An 18,732-nucleotide genomic window follows, 5' to 3' on the forward strand; every position below is an offset into this window, starting at 1 on the left:
TTCTATTCTTTTGTCTAGAGCCTGACACTTGCATTTCTGCATGTCTTCCAGATGATGTATGCACACATTTTTCTTTCTACCACCCTCAGTCATGTTTTGTCCTAAAGCAGCTGATGAAGTTTAGGATCTGATTCTTTCCAAAATCTCCCAGTGAATCTATCTTGCCTCTCTCTGGCTTTTCTAAACTGTTTGTTTGTTCTATTCCTGTCTGTGTCACTTTCCAGAAGAGCGGTAAAACAGTAAAAACAGAACAATGAGAAAACTCTCTTTTGTTTAAACACCATGCTGTTTCTAGGAGTAATGTAAAAAGCCCACCCTTGCCTGTGTGCTTTTTGAAATATCTGTTGAAGTGAACATGAGAATTGTTTCCTGTTGGCCACAACAGGGAGGTTTGTATTTATAATTACTTTTATTCCATCCTGAGCTGCAGCACTACTGCTAATGAGCATTTACTGTTAGCTGCAGCTGCTACCTTTTCTTCCTCTCACCCCTCCCAGCATTTATAAGAGCAAAGGAAGTCTTAACCCAAGTCACAGTAAGGTGAGAAACATTGATATTTTGAGAAGTCTTAGTCATTTCTCTAGCAAGATCATCTGATAATTTTTGTAACATGTAATCACTGTGTTCATATATTGGCTGTTATTCATTCATAGCAGCCTCACTCCATTTGCAGTCTGTGGCCTGGGCTCACTGCAGTAACAAGTCCTGTTGCACTGCTCTCTCCTGATGCAGATACAGCTGGGCTTTTTTGCCCCCTCATGCACTTGGTTTGTTCATATTTTAATAATGACATGGCTGAATGTGTGTAAGAACTAATTTAATAAGATTATAAGTAGCAAATGCTTCCTTAAGAGACTTTAGGGAATTATGCCTTGACTTTACCTTTCCTGACATTTGCTGCATATCTTGGTTTAATATTTTCAAAGCTTTTCCCAGTTTCTTATGCAACTTTAATGCCTAAACTTCAGCTGCACTTTTGTCTAAAGTCAGGAAGGTTAAAGTTTTGTTCTACACTGCAGTTGCTGTTAACATTGTTACCTGGAAACATCACTCCTTTGTATGTTGACAGTATATCTGATGGTGGTAGTAATACTAATGCATGTTTAAAGAGTATTGCATGATGAATCTCTTTCATCTGGAATTGTGCTGGAAATTTTCCCGACATTGTGTTGTTACTAAGCTCAGGGAAATGCCAGTATAGTTCTTGGAAATGCTGCATCAGTTTCTCTAAGAAAGTTGTGTATTAACACCTGCAGTTTAAAAACAGTAATTCTTAGTTGGTAGTGAAGCACTGGGTAGCAATATTTGTGTGCCCCAAAAAAAGAATATTTATAAATAGTTTCTTTCTTCAAATGTGTCTCAAGCTTTTAGTGTGTACTTTAAGTTGTGCAACTTGGTGTTACGTTCTTAGGTTTGAACTTGGCGTTTTCAAGCTCCCTTGGTTGGAGGTGTTTGTCTTCACCTGTGTGGTGGTGGTGGTAGAAACACCAAAAGGTTGCTGCAAGTAATATTTAAGAAGTACTAGAAATAGATTTTTTTTTACCATGAAAGATACAGAACAGGTAGACAACAAGTGTTGAGCAGTTTGCATTTTCCATTGCTTCATACAGTGTCATTCATGTTGCCCTTTAATGGTGCTGTAATAGCAGAAAACTATCAGTACCATCAGTTGACAAACCCCAAAAGACCAGGTTGGAAAGGTGAGGAGACAGTGAACACAACACACTAAAAGCAGCAAAGACAAAATACCTTCTGATGAAGGGAAGTAATTGTTGCTGTTTGGATGAGTGTGCTGGTATGATGTGAAAGACTCACATCAGAAAGGTTTTTCATCAGCCTTGAGAATAAAATCAAGTCTTTCATAATCTCCAAAATGTAGTTACAATGATCCACTTTATAGATTTCATTATGTGTGTTGGTTGAAGCTTAGATCCAGTACATTTATTTCCATCAGTCAGGGCAGCACGGGGACATTGTTCCATGGGATCTTTGTGACAGGTGACTCTGTTTTCAGCCTTGCTGATGTTTCAGTAGTGCTGTGTAGGAGGACCAAAGAAATCCCAAAGCTCTGTCCATGTGGGGACCCTGATAAACTGATCTTTATTTGATCAAGGTGAATCCTGTAAATACCTCCTCTCATTCTGCCAGGTTCCTGTGATACCATCTCAGTTCTGGTGTTTGCCTCGAGCTTCATTATTCTCTACAGGGAGCTGAAGCTTGAGCAAACCTGGGGCTCATGGAATATAAGCATCCTAATTGCTGAACTGTATTTTTGTAAAGCAGGTTTTTCTCTGAAATGAGAAATTACTGTTGCCATCTGCTGCCTTTGCATGCAGCAGGGCTCTTTCTGGGCCACAACCATAGAGCCTGAATTAGCAGGTGCGTGGGTTCCCCAGTGTTTGTCAGAGCTCTTCTGTCTTGAATTGTCATTAACAAGTGCCAGCTCTGTGAGCTCTTCAAGGGAGAATTCATGGTAGGGTTTAACTTATAGACAGTCTCACTTGTGTTTTTGTGGGTTTTTTTCTGATTATTTAGCTTCTCTGCTGTCAAGTGTAGTTGGAGTTATAGTAAATCATTCCTATTCAAACCTGAGAGCAGGATTTAAGCCTTTTCAGTGGTTTCAGTGTGTATATATGATTTGCCAGGTTTGATTTAATGTCTTCTCTGAGCCTGTAAGAGACACAAACTTGTTGATTGTCACACTGAATTACAAAGATTTTTTAACATGTTCTACTGCCTAAAGCACTGTGATTTCAGGATGGTTGCTTTTACTTAGAGTCAGTCTAAACTTTTATTTCTGGGTCATATTATTTGAGGACACTTTCTGATAGCCGTTTCCATTCCAAAAACCCAGTAGCACTCTCTGCTTTGTCTAGCTTGTATTTAAATCCACACGAGCTGTATGAATGGCAGAACCCAAACCATCGATGCGGGCCGGGTGTCTCCCAGGGCAGCCGGTGGGGAGCGGAGCGCATCCCCTGGCCGAGCCCGTGGAATTACCGCTGCGAGGAGCGGGAGAGCTCCCGGGAGAGGCGGCGCAGGGCTGTGCCGTGCTGCGGGCAGGGCTGTGCCGCTGCAGGGCCGTGCCGCGGGCAGCGGGACGCTGCGAGCCCCGGGGCGAGGGCTGCCGGCGGCTCCCGGCGGGCCGGTGCTGGTGCCGGTGCCGCCCCCGGCAGCCCCGGGGCTGTCATTGGCCGCCGGACGCGTCACTCGGGCGAGCCGGGCCCGGCCGAGCGGCGGCGGGAGGAAGCGGCGGCCGAGCCGCGCGGCGCGGAGGGAGCGGCGCTGGGCGCGGCCCCGGCCATCGATCCGTGCCACTTCCCCTAATGGCCCGTCTCTTCCTCCTCCTCCCCCTCCCCTAGGGCGGATCGTCCCCCGGCCTCCCTGTATGTGAGAGACGGGGCCGGCGCCTCGCACGGAGCCGGGAGCCGCCGCCGCGGGAGGAGCGGAGGCTTCAGGGAGCGCTTCCTGCCCACCGCCCGCACCGCCGGGCGCGGCAGCCCCAGCATGGAAGCCATCGCCAAGTACGACTTCAAAGCCACCGCGGACGACGAGCTGAGCTTCAAACGGGGGGATATCCTTAAGGTAAGCGGAGGGGTCGGGATCGGGAGTTGCCTCTCTACCCCTGGGCTGTGCAGTTTCTCTCGGAGTCTCTTCCTGTCCGTCTGACCTGACCCTCTTCTGGCTCCCCAGAGAATGCCATCTCCTTTTAATACGGAGCCTCAAGATCTTCTAAATCCCAGTCACACCTCTCTGCGAGCAGGAGAGGCTGTTTTTGTTTCAGTATTAAGCATGCATACCAAAGTCTCTCAATTCTCTTCTGAGATTGGAATATTTGAAAACTTAATTATGAACACGACAACAAATAAGCAGAAGTACAAGAGAAAGGGGAATTCAGTGTAGAGATTATGAGAGGAAGCCCCACAAAGTAATCAAGATCAATTTGGTATTCCTTTTCTTTGCCTCCTGCCAAGGATTCTAATATCAAAGAACAGTCATTTGATTATTTCTCAGTAGATAATCTTTTAGCATCAGGCTGTCAAATATCGAAGCTGAGTTTTATCTTCAGTCCTGATGAACTGGAGTGATAAGCTTGTGGCTGAATGTATAATGGATCTGTGCAGATGTAAGTGAATGTTGGAGTGCATAAGAGGAATTTTTGTCTATGGTTCTTTCAATATATCAAAGGTTTTTTAGGCTTCATCTTGGCTATATTACAGGAATTTGAAAAAACAGTTGAGTTTCTACAACTGTAATAAAACTGGACACACAGAACAAGCCCAAAATTTTATTTTGAGAGGGAATAAAAAAAAAAATCCGTAGTGATTTGACCTCAGTGAAGTGTAGCTCAGAGCTTTGTTGCTTCCAAGTAATAAGAGCCATATTGTAAAGCAAACTAAAGTAAAATGCTTTAATGAAATTCATTCACATACTCACTAGTTCTCCATAAAGTGTGATATATTTGGTATTAAGGTACTTTCAAGCTGCTTTTTTTCTAAAATGCTTAGAGTAGAAGCAGTTTTGAGAGGTGCTTTTCCTGCAGATGTAAGGCTGTAACTGTGTGTGTGCTGACAAATCAAGTCCAGCAGACCTCAGTGGGATTACTCATCTGCTCAACATTTTTGCCAGGGAAGGGCTTGATTTTAACTACATTTCAAAATTAGCTGGAAAAAATAACCTTTATGTGTAAACCTTATATGTGTCTTTTACAGCTGATATTTCAACTGTGGCTTTGTTAAAAGCATGAAGCAGTAAACAGATAAAGGTTGCTAAAGCATATAATGCTTTGAGATTTTAACTTAAAAAATGACTGCATCTGTGTATGTCCTACACATCCCTGACTCATAATTGGCCTGAAAACTCCTGTTAAACCTTTACACCTCAGTGCCACTGTGTGTGTGAATTACCAGAATATTTCCTAGGGCTATTTTTAAATGTTTGAGACTGTCAGAATTTTGGAAACCTTCAGGGATAACCTTGATTTGTTTTTGGGTTTTTTTTAACCTGAGCTGTGTTCTTCTGTTTTGTGTTACTGCTAGCTGCTCTCAACTTTTGTGGTGTATTTGAAGTAGAGCATAGCTGAAGTCAGCTTCTAGAAAATGTTGAACAGGAAGGGAAAATGAAGTGTAATGAAATACAGTTTATTGTAAAGTGTACTCTCAGCTATTTTCATTTCATTTGGGGTAGAAGTTTGCTTAAGTATGTGAAGAAATATAATAAAATTTTCATTTGTTTAAAAATATGTTCTTCTCTAAGAAGTAAAGGAAAAATATATTTTTAGTGCTTTTAAAGTTTAATCTGTGTTAAAGGTCTTGCATCTGTGCAGTGGCTGATAGCAAGATGTTCTTGAGTCCTGTCTACTTGATGTCATCCCACAGATACAAGTTTTGTCACACAAATAGAAACATATATATGCTGTTATAGTGCAATAAAATTATACTTTTCCTGGAATACAAAGAAGGATTTTCCTACTTAACCCAAAACCTAGGCTGAACACCTCCTCAAAACTTTTATGAACAGTTCTTCAGTCTGTATTTCCTTTCTTTTCAGCTCACATTCACATAGAAATGCTCACAAATTTTTCATGTTTACCTCATTGATGTAGAAACTGAGCCACAGGAATGGTAAATTGATCAGGATTTTCCCTGAAGTCAGTGTAAACATCAGGAGTTTCAGGAATCCTTCAGCACAGTTGAGCTGAGTTCTGTGCAGTGTGGTGAGATTCACTGTGTGAAGCTGGTGAATATCAACCAAATAAATCCAATCGAGCTAGAACTGTTCCAGTTTACCCAAACTGACAAACTTCTGTGGCACTTTGTTGCTTTGAAAAATCTGTTTCATTTCAAATGTGTTTGAGGTTGTAGAAATGAATTTCCACTGGAAATAGCAGATCTGTGTTAGAGCTCTGTTCATCACCGAGGTATCCCAGTCATGTGCCCCTTGTGATGTCTCTCATTAACCAGGTCAAACCTCCTTGTCCTCAAAGGAGTTGGGAAGAGGAATGGACTTGTAACATGTTGAATGCACCTCCATCTGTGAGACACCTGTGGTGATGCACTCCAGAAAGCCACATCAGCCTCGTGGCCATTTGAGGATGGCAGAGCACTGATTTGTGACAAAATGTGTCATACAAGGCTAGAACAAAATCTCTTAACAGTTTCATTCCCACTCCTTGGAAGTCCATGTTTCTCCCTGTGGGGAGAGCAGGCAGAGATGCCCGGTCTGGCTGCTGTGACCTCAGCAGATAACTTGCCTATGATGTCATGTGCCATTACTGCTGCCTACCCTCTGATTCAGGACCTGATTGAATAGCACTTGAACTGGAGCCATTAAGCTGGTTGTTAGTAATCTTGTGGCTGGTTTCCAAAAGTGAGTGAAGATAGTTGACCTTTGTCTTGCAATTGTAAAACAGCTGAGTGAAGAGGAAAAGTGCTTGGCCTTTTTTTTTCTTTTTTTTTTTTGGGCACTAGGTGGTAAAAGCTGCTCCTATGGTTTCTGCAAGCCTGGCAGTGCAGTGGCTCCTCTACCCTTTTGCAGCAGTGTGTGGTACTGCAGGAGGTGATCAGGGACAGCTTTCTCTAAACTTCACATACTCCAAATAATACTTGCTGAGCCTTTTTCAAATAAAGGCAAGATTGCTGCTTCCTTCTGTGTCTTCTGACAGTGCTGCAGCTCTCTAGCTTCATGCATTTCCTGTTGCTTCACAGGAACTTGTTGGTGACTGGAGTCCTACTGGGAGGGGTGAAAGTGGTCCTGTTGCTTAAAAAAGTGAAAGAAGCTGAGGGATTCCTACTTGAAATCTTGATTTACTATTTTTTTCACTTTGAACAGTTGACAGCTGTCCTGATGCCTTTACAGTCTTCACCCTTTATTTTTTTTCTATGTATATTGAAGTTGGGAGGAGTTAAATTCAGTCTCTGTATTTGTTATTCAGGTTTTATGTCCCCCACAACTATTGGCCTTCATGCTAAGTGGCAAATACCCAGATCTAAATTGTGCTAGTACTTGCTGATGGTTTGGCAGGAACCAGGGGGAGAAAAGAGAAGAAAAATCACCATTCTTTGTCATCTCATTGTGATTTCTCTACCCCTTCTAAATGTAATCAGAAGTGTAAAGTTAATGCCATGGTGCTCTGAGAACTGTTTCTGTGTGGTTAATGCAGGAGCACTAAACATATTACTTAATATCTTAAATGTTAGAATTGTTCTGTTTTTAACTAGAAATTATTGTTCAGTTTCCTCTTTCTCTAGCTATTGGGGCATAGCTAGAAAATCTTCTGAAGAAGTAAGTTCCTGTTCCCAGTAGATGTCAGCATAATTAATTCATGGGTGCTTAGAGATTGTTTTCATTATTCAAATTGTTCAGGTGGTAGAAGACCACCATCTTGAATTTGAGGTTTTCACTTTTGTGTGATACACAAACCAGGTTCCTTATGTGCTAAAAGAAGGATTTCCTTGATAGGATTTTGATCACCTCACAATTTTGTTCAGCAAAGTCAAGATTATTTTTCCCATTCTGATCATACCCTTGACGGTCGCCAGCGGTTCTGTCCACATGAGTGTTTGTCACCACACTTATTTTCTTTGTCAGCCCTTAAAAGGATTGAGTGTTTGCTAACACTTGATGCTGAGGTGGCATTTTCAGTTCCTGCATGAAAACCATTTTTCTGTGTCAGGATAGAGTGGAACAGTTTCAGATAGAGGCAGAATGATGATAAATGAGGGGAGCACTCTCTCCCTTCTGCTCTTTCCCCCTCCTCATCTGTGACCTCACCTGCATTGGCTGGTATGTCCTGGTGTCTGTCCTTGAGAACAGAAATTCATGGCTTGCTGAAGAGGCATGCCAGTATTTTTCCTGGTTTGAGTAAAACTGTCTTCACATTCATGATTCCTCTCCCTTCTTTACACACTCCTCCATCATTTCCCATTTGTTGTAATAGGATGGACTGAGTGTGGTCTTGATTTTAATGTTTGAGAAACAATTTTCTGAATTAATGATTCAGCCAAATTGCAAGCACTGTGTGCTTTCTAGTGAAATAGGTCAAATGCCCAGAGAAGTTGTGGAATCCCCATCCTTGGAGTTACCCAGACAAGTCCCTGAGCACTCTAATCTAATTAGACCTGCTTTGAGCAGGGGGGTGGAATGAGTGACTTCCAGAGGCCCTGCCAAGCTCCAGTATTCTGTGACTTAGCTGTGAGTGGCAGCTCTGCTCTGTGTGATGGTTGATTTCTAGAGGTGTGCTTAGGTCAAGTTCTCTGGCTGATAGCCTTGAATAAGGATGATAATTGCCATCAATATGTGATCAATATTGCAGTCTAAAATGGTGAAACTGTCAGAACATTAGAGACATAAACCAAGTGCAATTATCTGAAATGTGTAGTTGATTTGGCAGCCTGGCAGTTGGAAATCTGTGTCACAAAGAGATGCTGCTATAAGGGGCTGCATTCTTCTGATCTGCCAAAGTGTTCAATGCCTGTTTTGAGTGCAAACTTCTCAAATATTGTTCCTCTTATGTATAAAATCTGCAGGTGGGTTATGTTCCATTAACCAGCTTCTGCAGGCATCAGGGTGAAGTGTGTGGGAAGGACATACCTAAACTTAACAAAGTGTGTGTTCTGTATTTGTAGAAGAGCTTAGACCAAGATCATGTTGCTGAGGGTATTTCTGTGCAGGAAACAAATATGGAGTATTCCAGTGGTCTTTGCAAGCAAGAAGTAAACACATTCCACCTTAAATACAGTGTCTTTGATTTTATTTAGAAGGTTTTTGTGATGATTATTGAAACTTGCCCCTGAAAGTGGAGAAAGATGAGCTCTGTGAGCTCCTGAAGGCTGCAGGAGTTCAGAATGTTGAACAAACACTGGCTATAGCTAGTGGTCAGCTCAGCTGATTCTGTGACACTGCCTTGGCATGTGCTGCATTCTGTGATAATTGGGGACACGGTGCTAATGTGAAGCTCAGCAGCCTTTGCCATGGAAGAGCTGTTACAGCCTCTCTGCAAGGTCCAGCTTGTGATATGCCAGGCATGACAGACAAGTGTTAGCACAGGCATAGCAGCAAATCACATTTTGGCTTCATAAATTATTTATCTGCTTTGTTCAACCTGCTTGTCAAACTGCAACCAACCTGATGTGCTTTTGTTTTTATTCACTGGCAACACAAAAGTGCTGCCTCCCCTCTTTGGTCAGGTAACATTTCTGTTGTGTTAACTGTTGTGATCAGGGATTGTCTGACAATTTCAGACCAGTAACATCTGTTATTCTTGGACATCCTGGGTGTTAATGAACTAACTTTGATTTAATTTATTGTTTTAAATTAATATGGCAAAAGCTTTATCGCAGCTGGAGGGGAAAAAGGAGGATTATGGTTTTTAGTGGCATGTATTAAGGTTTGGGAGTGTATGCAGAGATTTCCATTTTGTGTGCAGAGCTCTGCTTATTGCTGGAGGAGGGATCCTGTTTGTAGTGATATTCAGACTTTCCTAATTTCTCTCTACAATTAATAAGGATCCAGCTAAGCAAAGGAAGATAAGAAATCCAGTTTTTGTGTAGAGCTCAGCCTAATAAGGAGTAAACTATAAAACCCCTTGATGAAATCCCTTGTGCTTTGAAATGGCCAGGGGCTACATACCATAAATCAAATACTGAAGCCTGAACTTCAGGTATAAAAAGTGCTGGGCTAAACTAATCCTATTTTATGAAAATATAAGAAAATTAGGCATTAGTGCCCTATCAGCACTGGAGCAAATAAACCTTGTAATATCAAATTGAACAAAAAGGGGCTTTAATTTACTAAACTTGATTAATTTTACAGTAGCAATCTAAATCAGAAGAACTACTAAAGATAATGTTTGGACATTGTCACAGTTGCTGTGAGATTGGAGTGTTGTATTATAAGCTATTTTACTGAAGATGGCAGATTTCTCTATTTGTTCTTTCTCACTGAATTACAACCTTTACTAAATTTTTAATAATTCTATTTATATGCATTTTATAAGGTTTGAAGAATCAAAGCTAATTTTGGAACCATAACAACAAACAACCAGCACACCTACACACATGTCCTCTACCTCCCCCAAAAAAGCACATTTAAAGCCATTCACATCAGCAAAGGATTCAACAGCAGAAAGGACCTTGTGGAGATGAGTTTTGAGTTTTTCCTGTCATCACCTTTCTGCTGGTGTGTGGTGCTGAACTGCAGAATGTCCTTTCAGGTGTGACAGCAGAGGGTTGTTGCAGCAGGCAGAACTGAGGTGTCTTCAGGTCTGTGGGTTTGTCTGGACTGTGTGGGCAAGAGCAGGGGCTGGATCTTCTTTAGCTGCAGCCAGGCTGACCTCGAGGTGGCTGGAGTATTGCTAACCCCACTGTGGGATTCAGTGTGAGTTACAAAACTCACACACGAGTCTGCATGAATTCCTTGCTGTGTTAATGCCTGAGCAGCTACTCTTAATTAACACAGTGTAGCAGAGGATAAGCCTATTCCCCTTCTTCCCCCTGCCCTTAGGTGCTAGTGGGATGGGACTAGCCATGGAGATGAAGCTGTCACTTGGGAATAGAATATTTACATGAGAAAGTCACCTAGAGAATGGATTTTTTCTTTCTCCTGTGCCCAGTCTCACTGCCTCAGAAAGGGAGCATTTGTGCAGTTATGTGTTTCACTGGGGCACTGGTGAAAAGAGGCACTAGGTTTTTATGTTTTGCTTGCTTGATTTAGCATTTTGCTAGGAAAGCTGCCTTTGATCTCTATCATTTTCAGTTTTCTCTGAAAATTGTGTTAAATTTAAAATGCAAATGAGTAGGTGACTTGTGTGTGTTCTGCATTTCAAGGCAGATGAGGAGACTGATACTGCAGCAGTTTGATACACGAGTTCTTATCTGCAGCTTTATTCCCCCAGCTGTTCTTGCTCTTTCATTTCCTTTGCTGGTCCTGCAGTGGCAGTTAAGTTATCTCTGACTGGGCAAGCACCAGTGACTGGAATAATTAATATACACTTGGAAATAAATGTGGTTTTTGGATGCTTTGGCCCTTGGGAGGGAGAATAGGATAGGAGAATATTTTCTATGACTTTGGGGATGGGATGGGTTTGCTTTCATTTTCTACATTGGGAAATGCTGGATAAAGTTGTTTCTTTCCCTCCAAGAGCCAAATCTTTTTAGACAGACCAGCAGCATTGTCCATTTCAATCTGTCAGGCCTGGGGCTTGTCCTTGTTTGTCACTTTGAGGCTCCTGCCCTGTTGCTGAGTATTTAAAGCACTGTGTGAGTGGCACATGCCTTCAGCTTTGAAGACATCTTGTAACACCTCCTAGGAGTAGGTGTTCAAATGGAACAGAAAATGTTGTGAAGCAGAATGTCTGTGGTGGAGCCTGAACTTGTTCCCATGGCTTGTATGCATGATTGGTGCCACCATCTGACAACTCAAGTGAGAATTGGTTTAGCAAACTTAAGAATGTGTTTTTTCATGATGACATGTGCTAAACACACGGGGTTGTACAGCTGAGCTCTAATGGAGCAAAGAGTGAACTGACAGTCTCCAAAACTGCTCATGAAAATTATTTTTAGGGTATTTATTATATTCCTGAATCCCAAATGCTACTCAACAATACTTCCTGATTAGTTACTAGATGCATCTGAAATTTGCATTTTAAATGGTTGTGTTCATAATTTTCCTCAGCCTGTATGTCTCTCTTTAAGAAAAGAATGGTGTTTTTTTAAGTAGATACTGACTAAAAGCCCATTTAAAAAAAGAGCTTAAGAGGCTTTTTATCCCCTTCAGGAATGACTGCTCATTTAAGTTGCTATACCTGATCTTGGATTCTTTTGTTTCCAACTGTTTGAGGTTGTGAAAAGCAAATAGTCCTGGTACTGGGGACTCCTGAAATCTGTTGGGTTTTGATCTGTGGTGGCAGCTCAGAACAGTGACTGGAATAAGGCAAAGCCAGGAACAGCTATTTCTGTCTAGGAAGTAGATTGGCAGCCTCTGTAGAGTAATTAATTTAGAAGGGTGATGTTCAAATGTTACTGCCCTTTATAAATAAAATATAAGAAGAGAATACACAACAGAGGATAATGATTCTGTGTGTACCTGCTGGATTTACTGGTTTGCATGAGTTCGTGTCAGTCTGCACGCCGTGCTGGGAGCTGCCTGTTGGCTCCACTGCAGCTGGACCTCATGCAGAGAGAGCAGAAAGCTTTTTTCTTTTTTTTTTTCCCCTCTCTTCAGCTGAACTGTAATTATACTGTTAGTCTCTAAAACCTCTTATTTAAATAATTTGTCTCTGGAATTCTTGCTTTCTCCATGGAGCCAACCTATTTCTTGCTGTAACTTGTACTAAAACTCTACAGGTTTATGTGGGGGGGTGGGGGGAAGTGCTGCTGTTATGCAAAATTGTTTCCCTTGGGAGGAAAGGGGGGAATTCTTCATGAGTTATGTATGAGCCAGCAGGTTCCACTAATCATAGCAGCTCTGCTGGTGCTGAAGGCTTGTAGTATGAGCTAGTCAGCCCTCTGGTTTGTGAGAAATGGGCACAAAATTTTGAATTCTTGCAACTCTTGCTGAGCTTGAGTAGGTTTTGCCATTGTAAGTCCTGATGTACAGTCAAATTTTAAGTATTCTTTTGTTACCTGCACTTCTTTAGCATAAATATGAAAATTATACTTTAACCATTTGATCTAGTTTTTACTTACTGCTGTTAACAATAGATTATGGTCTGCTTGGAAAGAGCTGTGCTTAGATTCCTGGTCTTAGTGGATTTATTTTAGAATAAGTAGGATTTTAAGCTGCAGAAGTGTCTACCTTTTGTGAGTGCCTCTGGAAGATCTGCCAGTTTTACTCAAAAGGTATTTTCCTGAGTTCCTGTGCAGTTCAGGCAGTGTACTCTAGTCTTTACTACTTAGGGGGACACAACTAATCAAGGAAATTTTTGGCAGGGGGGAGGGAAACAAGGGTTCAAAATGCATCCTATAGTTGCAAAAGAAGGGAAGAACCAAATGCAAGGAGGAGGATGAGGAGAAAGTGGCAACCAAGAACAGTGAGCACTTTTAAAGATGAAATTTGGCATTTAAAATGTTCTTTTTCCCAACCTTGCCCTTGAACAATGCTTGAATTTCAGTGACATGAACACCAGCTTGACATCCAGGCTGTATTAAGGGAACCTGTTGTCCATATATTTCACAGCTAAATTTTGTTTCTGTATTGTTCTACATGTCCTCAAAGACTACTTGGAATAGATGTGTCCTTAATCCTGGAAGTGCTCAAGCATGGGCTGGCAGTTCAGCTCCCTGCTGATCACTGGAATGGAGGAAGCAGAAGTTGCTTCTGCTTCCTCCTCGCCTTCACTTCTGTCCCTATTTCTTAAAATACATTTTGCACCAAACGCCTCTGCCCTACCTCTCCTGAAACTATAGTTTGTCAAAAATTGTGTGGATTTGTCTGTTTTGACTGTTTGTGCCAGAGTGTTTAAACTTCCTTCCAGCATCAAGCTGTCTTGACACTTCCATAGAAGAGATACATTCCTCATTTTTCTTCCCTGAAAATTGCCTGTAAGGTTAAGAGTGCCCAGGATGGGCAGCTGAAGACTCTTGTGATTCTCCCTAAAATCATTGAATTGCTTAGGTTGGAAAAGACCCCTAAGATTATCATGTCCAACCTTCCTACCTAGAAAAATTCAGACTGAAGCCAACAGCTTTCTCTGCAGGGTCATAACAAAATAAAGATAACCAAAGTGATTACAGTTGACCCACATTTCCTGATTTCCACCCTTCCCATTACAGCTTGTTGTGTCTGGAAATTTCACAAGCTGTTACCTTTACTCTCTTTAGAGAGTAATAAGGAAGGGCATAAGTAAAAAGGCTTCCAGCATTTCTGTAAACTTTGTTGAGCTTTCTTTCCTTTGAAAAATTTGTGTTTCAGTCCACCTGTCTCTGTTTGGATTGCAAACACCTGCGTGATGTCGCAGTAAGATTAGAAGCACTGTTGATTCTATTTGCATGATGAGTAATAAATTCCCCTAAAGCTTGTTTGTTGAGAAGAAAACATTATTTTTAACTTTCCAAAAAGGCTGAAGTTACTAAATATAGGGCAGTATGTTGATAAAAGAGCTGCTCTACAGGCTGGTCAGCTACTGAAAACAATCCATGGGTGACTCAGGTGCTGCAGGGTGAAATTCTGTGGAAGTGGCTGAACTATCCCCCAGGGTATTTTTCTGAACCCTTAGGGGCTCCCTAGTTTATAAAGTCCTCACAAAGAAATGCTGTTATGCAATCTTCTAAGTTTGCATTGACTCTAACTGAATTTAGCTGTTCTTGGTCAGAGTTGCAGTCAAAACTGAGAAGTCTGGTCATACCTAATCAAAATCTTCTAAAAGCATCTGTTTTCCCTCACTCATGGTTCCCAAAATTCCCAGTTTCCTAACTGGGAGGGAGAAGCCATCATCCAAATGGGTGAAAATTAACTCTCCTTTCCTAATGGCAGGGATCAAGTAACACTCCTGGGGTGTGCTTGGATTTGCCAAGGTTTTTCAGCCTCCACAGCCAGTTTTGAGCTGATTTCACATGGCCTTTGTACTGTGCTGCCAGCTACCTGTATTAGTCACCTTTCTCCCACTCACTGCTGGTTGCCACAGATAATGCTCACTTTATTGTACCTTTATAATGGATTATGTATTATGCTTTAAGCTTTCTTTGATGGAAGTAAATTCTACTCTTCACAGTCTTCTGGGAGCAGTTCCTGTCTGAAGTGAATTGCACAATTTCACAAATGAAATAAATAGAAAATTCTTTACACATAAATTTTTCATTTGTTTTTCTCTCTACTCTGAATATTTACCATTCTAGACTGGGCTAGATGGACCCCTCTAGTGCTGACTGTGTTGGTCAAATGTTTAGCCCTGGACATCATCTTCCTGTCAGTGTAAGGTGTTGGCTTCCTTTAGTCAGGCTGGAGTGACTCACTCAGCTGGAGGCTGTGCCTGAATATTGGTGGCCACACCTTCTGTGCATTTTCTAAACTCATTTTGAATCCATCTGTACATTACAGCATGAAATCCTCACAATGTAAACATGTATTAAGTGGAATAAAGTCACTTGCTTTATTTGAAACATGATACCTAGGAGTTATCCTAATTTTCTCTTTTCTTCTCTAGCCCTCCCCTTGCAAGAGACAATAGGAAAACATCTCCCCTGTACTTCTTCTGGGGAGAATTGATTTGCAAATGTGTTCTAGTCTTTGTTGCTTTTTTCTGAGAAGGAAGTAGGGAGAGTCTGATCTCCTATAGTCCAAAACCCATTCCATACTTTGTTTTATCTTGGTTCATTTTGCAACTTCTTATAATTCATTTTAACCAATCTCAAAAAATGCTAAATGTAAGTACTCAAAGTATGGAGGGGCTGACACAAATTTAGTGTCAAAATATTTGTTTTGTTTTGTTCTTAAGGGAAACAGGTAATGTTTCTGGTTTATTTTCAGATTGCTGTCCCCTTCATTGTGTTATAATTGGTGAGGAGTAATAGTTTAAAACCCTTAACTTCATACATTTACAATTCTTTGGGGTTTTTGGGTTGTGTTTTTCCTCACGTGTGTTATTTTGTATTTTGTATTTAATCTGACATTTATCATTTGGTCTTTTAGTATTAAAAGTTACCAGTGTAACTGATGAATTTTAGAGTTTGAGTACATTTCATCACTCTGTTGATGAACTTTGCCATTCAACCCCTCTGTTACTTTCTTGGATGGCTCCTGAAGCTGCAGCCAGTCATGAGATCCTGTGGCACAGCCCCTGCTGCAGACACTGACCCTCTGGTTTCCTTTTTAACCACCAAGGGGGGAATTCTTCTGTTCTTAATGAGCACATTTGTGAGGACAAGTAGCCAAAAGTTGAGTTGTTGCATTTTTAAATGAAGCAGCTCAAATAAACCCTGGAAAAGCCTGGTGACTATTTCCAGTTTATCACAATGAGTAATTCAGCTGTCCTCTATACAGAGTTATATTTTTGTTCTCCTCTGCCACTGATTAAGTGGAGGTCTGAGGTGAAGATTGCTTTTTGCTTTTATAGCCTTGCCAGAAGAGCCCAGCCTCCCAACAGCTGCCTGAGTCAACTTAATTGGATATTCTCTGTACTTCCAGGGAGGTTTTATGGCTGTGCCCTGGCAGTATTGCTGCAAAGCAGCTGGGACCAGCTAGCATCTGTCATCTCATGTGTACTTTAAAATCTTTAGATAAGGCCTGGTCCTGGTTGGTGAGTACATCCCTGACTTGGCTTTCACATATTGAGATCTTCCCAGAACTCCACTGTTTGGAATCTTTTTGGATGCATTCACACTAAGGCATGGTCTGAAAATCCCATTTTGTTGTGTAGGAATGATTGACCCCTTGTCATGACCCTGGGAGGAGTTTTTTGTGGCTAAGGCATTGATCTCCTGATTGGAATCTCCCAGTAAGGGAGAGTTTTAATGCTTTAGCTTTTGTTGTGACTTACAATGGAGATACTGTGCTGCTATAATGTACTTTGAAGCTTAAAATTAGTCTGTGGTCAAATCAGACACCCTGGGGTGTCAGTGCCCTGCATTGTGCTGTCCCTTCCAGGTTACTGCAACGGAGCCATAACGAGTTCTGTTCTTGTTCTAATTTCTTCTTGACCTGGAACAGTTCTTCTAATTTGAGACACTAATTAGGAGATGCTTTTAGTTATCTCTGATCTTTTCCATAAAGAATTTTGTGCCTCATCTGTCTTAACTTTAAGATTTTGGAGGAAGTTACTGCTTTTGGCATTTCATTTCTGCATTATTCATATCAGGAGACTCTTGGATATTTTTTTCCCCCCACAAACCAAGAGAGCAGCAATAGACTTTTATTGTAAATATAGCTGGTGTTTCTAAGAGTATGTTATATTCAAAAAAAGGCAGCATTTACCACTTTGATATTTTCTGTTCCTCTGAGATAATGTAAGTAGGTGTCTCTTTAAATTTAAAAAACTTATTCCTGTATTAGGATACTGGTTTTCTTCCTGAACCCTGAGTAACTCTGGACAACTCTGTTGTCTCTGTTTCTTAGCCCAATCCATGGATAGTGAACTACAAGAGACTCATGTAGGCTCAGTCTGTTTGATACAAAATTCTACTCTAACTTTGTGTGAATAAATGGCATTTCGATACTTTATTTTCCTTTTATGGAGAGACTGGGACATGAACAAATGCTATTTTATTAGTTCTGAAGTGAAAGAGGAACTTTATTACACAAGGGGATTTTTTTAAGCATCACTGTGATGTGCAAATGTTGCCCCCTCTTTTTTTTTTTTTTTTTAAATTCTTCTCATTTTCCCCTCTCTCCTCCCTTCCAGTGTGTAATTCAGCCGTTTAGTTTCAGTAAGCCCCCACAGCTGTGATTTTGGACTTTTTCTGAGGTAGAATGAGAGTAAAATTTGCTTTGGAGTTCTTGGCCCTGGTATTTCCCAGCTGAAGTCAGAGTGGGAGCAGTGTTTTGGCCTGAGTGGATGTCACAGCATCAGCAGCTGTGGCTGTGTGGTCCTTGCTGGACAGTGTCATCTTTCCTCCTCCTTTCCCACAGAGGTGTCTTTCCACTTTCTGCCATTCACAGTGACTTCTGGCACTTCTTTTTGGGTTTAGACAAAGGCCACTTAGTTCTGATAGCTTTTGTTGTTTTAAAGGGATGATCTTTATTCTTTACCATCTGATTCCATGTCTGTGCTTCTGATGGCCTTCTCTCCATCAGCAGTTATCTCAAAGCCTGTTCTTTTTTCAGTCTCCTGAGGAGTGTGTATTTTTTCAGGCTCTGGTGGGAGGGTGTTTTTCTTTTCTCTTTGAAAAAAGGGCTAAGCTTTCCTGTTTGGCCAGAAATTGTTGAGCTTTTTATGGTTAAATTGAGGCCACTGTGACTCCAGAAATTGTTATTCCAGATTTATGAGTACAGAATTGTGGGTGTTTCATTCTGTATCCTATTGGTTCTTCACTAATTGAACCTTCATTTAATGATGAGTTTGGAGAAGAAAGAAAAATGTATTAATGTTGGAATGAATCATAACTTTTTGACTCAAGCCTGTTGTGACCCAAAAATAAGCTAAACTTAAATGTCATAAAAAGATTTTTGGGATACAATAGTTCATTATCCTATAGCAGCCTGAAAACAATCATCCATTTCTTCTGGAAGTTGTCATGGATTGAAGATCTACATGAGACATTGGTACACCAGCCCTGCTCTGTTTTTAGAGAATCTGATGTGTTTGCCCTATTGAGGTTTGCATATGCTAAAGTCACTGGAAAAGCACTGAGGAAGCTTTGTGCCAGAGGAGCTGGAATTTGGCACTGTGTAAAAGATTGATAGTGGATAAGTGCATTCCCCAAACCTTCCTCAGAAAATCACTTAAGATACAACGTTAAAGATAGTGACATACAAGTTGTGTGTCTCATGATCAAACCTGGAAAAGAGAGGAAGGATTTGTAACTGAAAGCAGTTGTAGATTGTGAAAGATCACTGAGCAAAACCACTTGGTGCAGTTTGGTCCAACTGGCTTTTAAAACTGTTAGAATAATTGCTCAGAACAACCTGTGAAGCAAATTTGTGACTAAATATATTTTCAGAAAGGTTATTTAACTGCAAAATCCATTTAACTGAAACCCTTTTCTCCTGTATAATTTTTAATATATATTTTATTTAATGTGTTTGCCTTGGTGACTGTTTTTTTTTTTATATTAAGGTTTGCTTCTTGCATGCCCAGAA

General features: G+C 41.0%; 1 protein-coding gene across 1 annotated transcript in view; it reads left to right on the forward strand.

Annotated features, from left to right (window-relative positions):
- GRB2 (growth factor receptor bound protein 2) overlaps nt 1-18,732 on the forward strand; it is a 49,640-nt gene that overhangs the window by 1,441 nt on the left and 29,467 nt on the right. The window contains exon 2 of the mRNA XM_033076784.1: nt 3,363-3,585. Within this exon, the coding sequence (XP_032932675.1) occupies nt 3,508-3,585 (78 nt within the window). The 5' untranslated portion in view covers nt 3,363-3,507. The remainder of the gene's footprint in view (nt 1-3,362; nt 3,586-18,732) is intronic.

Source organism: Catharus ustulatus, chromosome 20, assembly GCF_009819885.2.
Source record: "Catharus ustulatus isolate bCatUst1 chromosome 20, bCatUst1.pri.v2, whole genome shotgun sequence".
Classification (NCBI taxonomy): domain Eukaryota; kingdom Metazoa; phylum Chordata; class Aves; order Passeriformes; family Turdidae; genus Catharus; species Catharus ustulatus.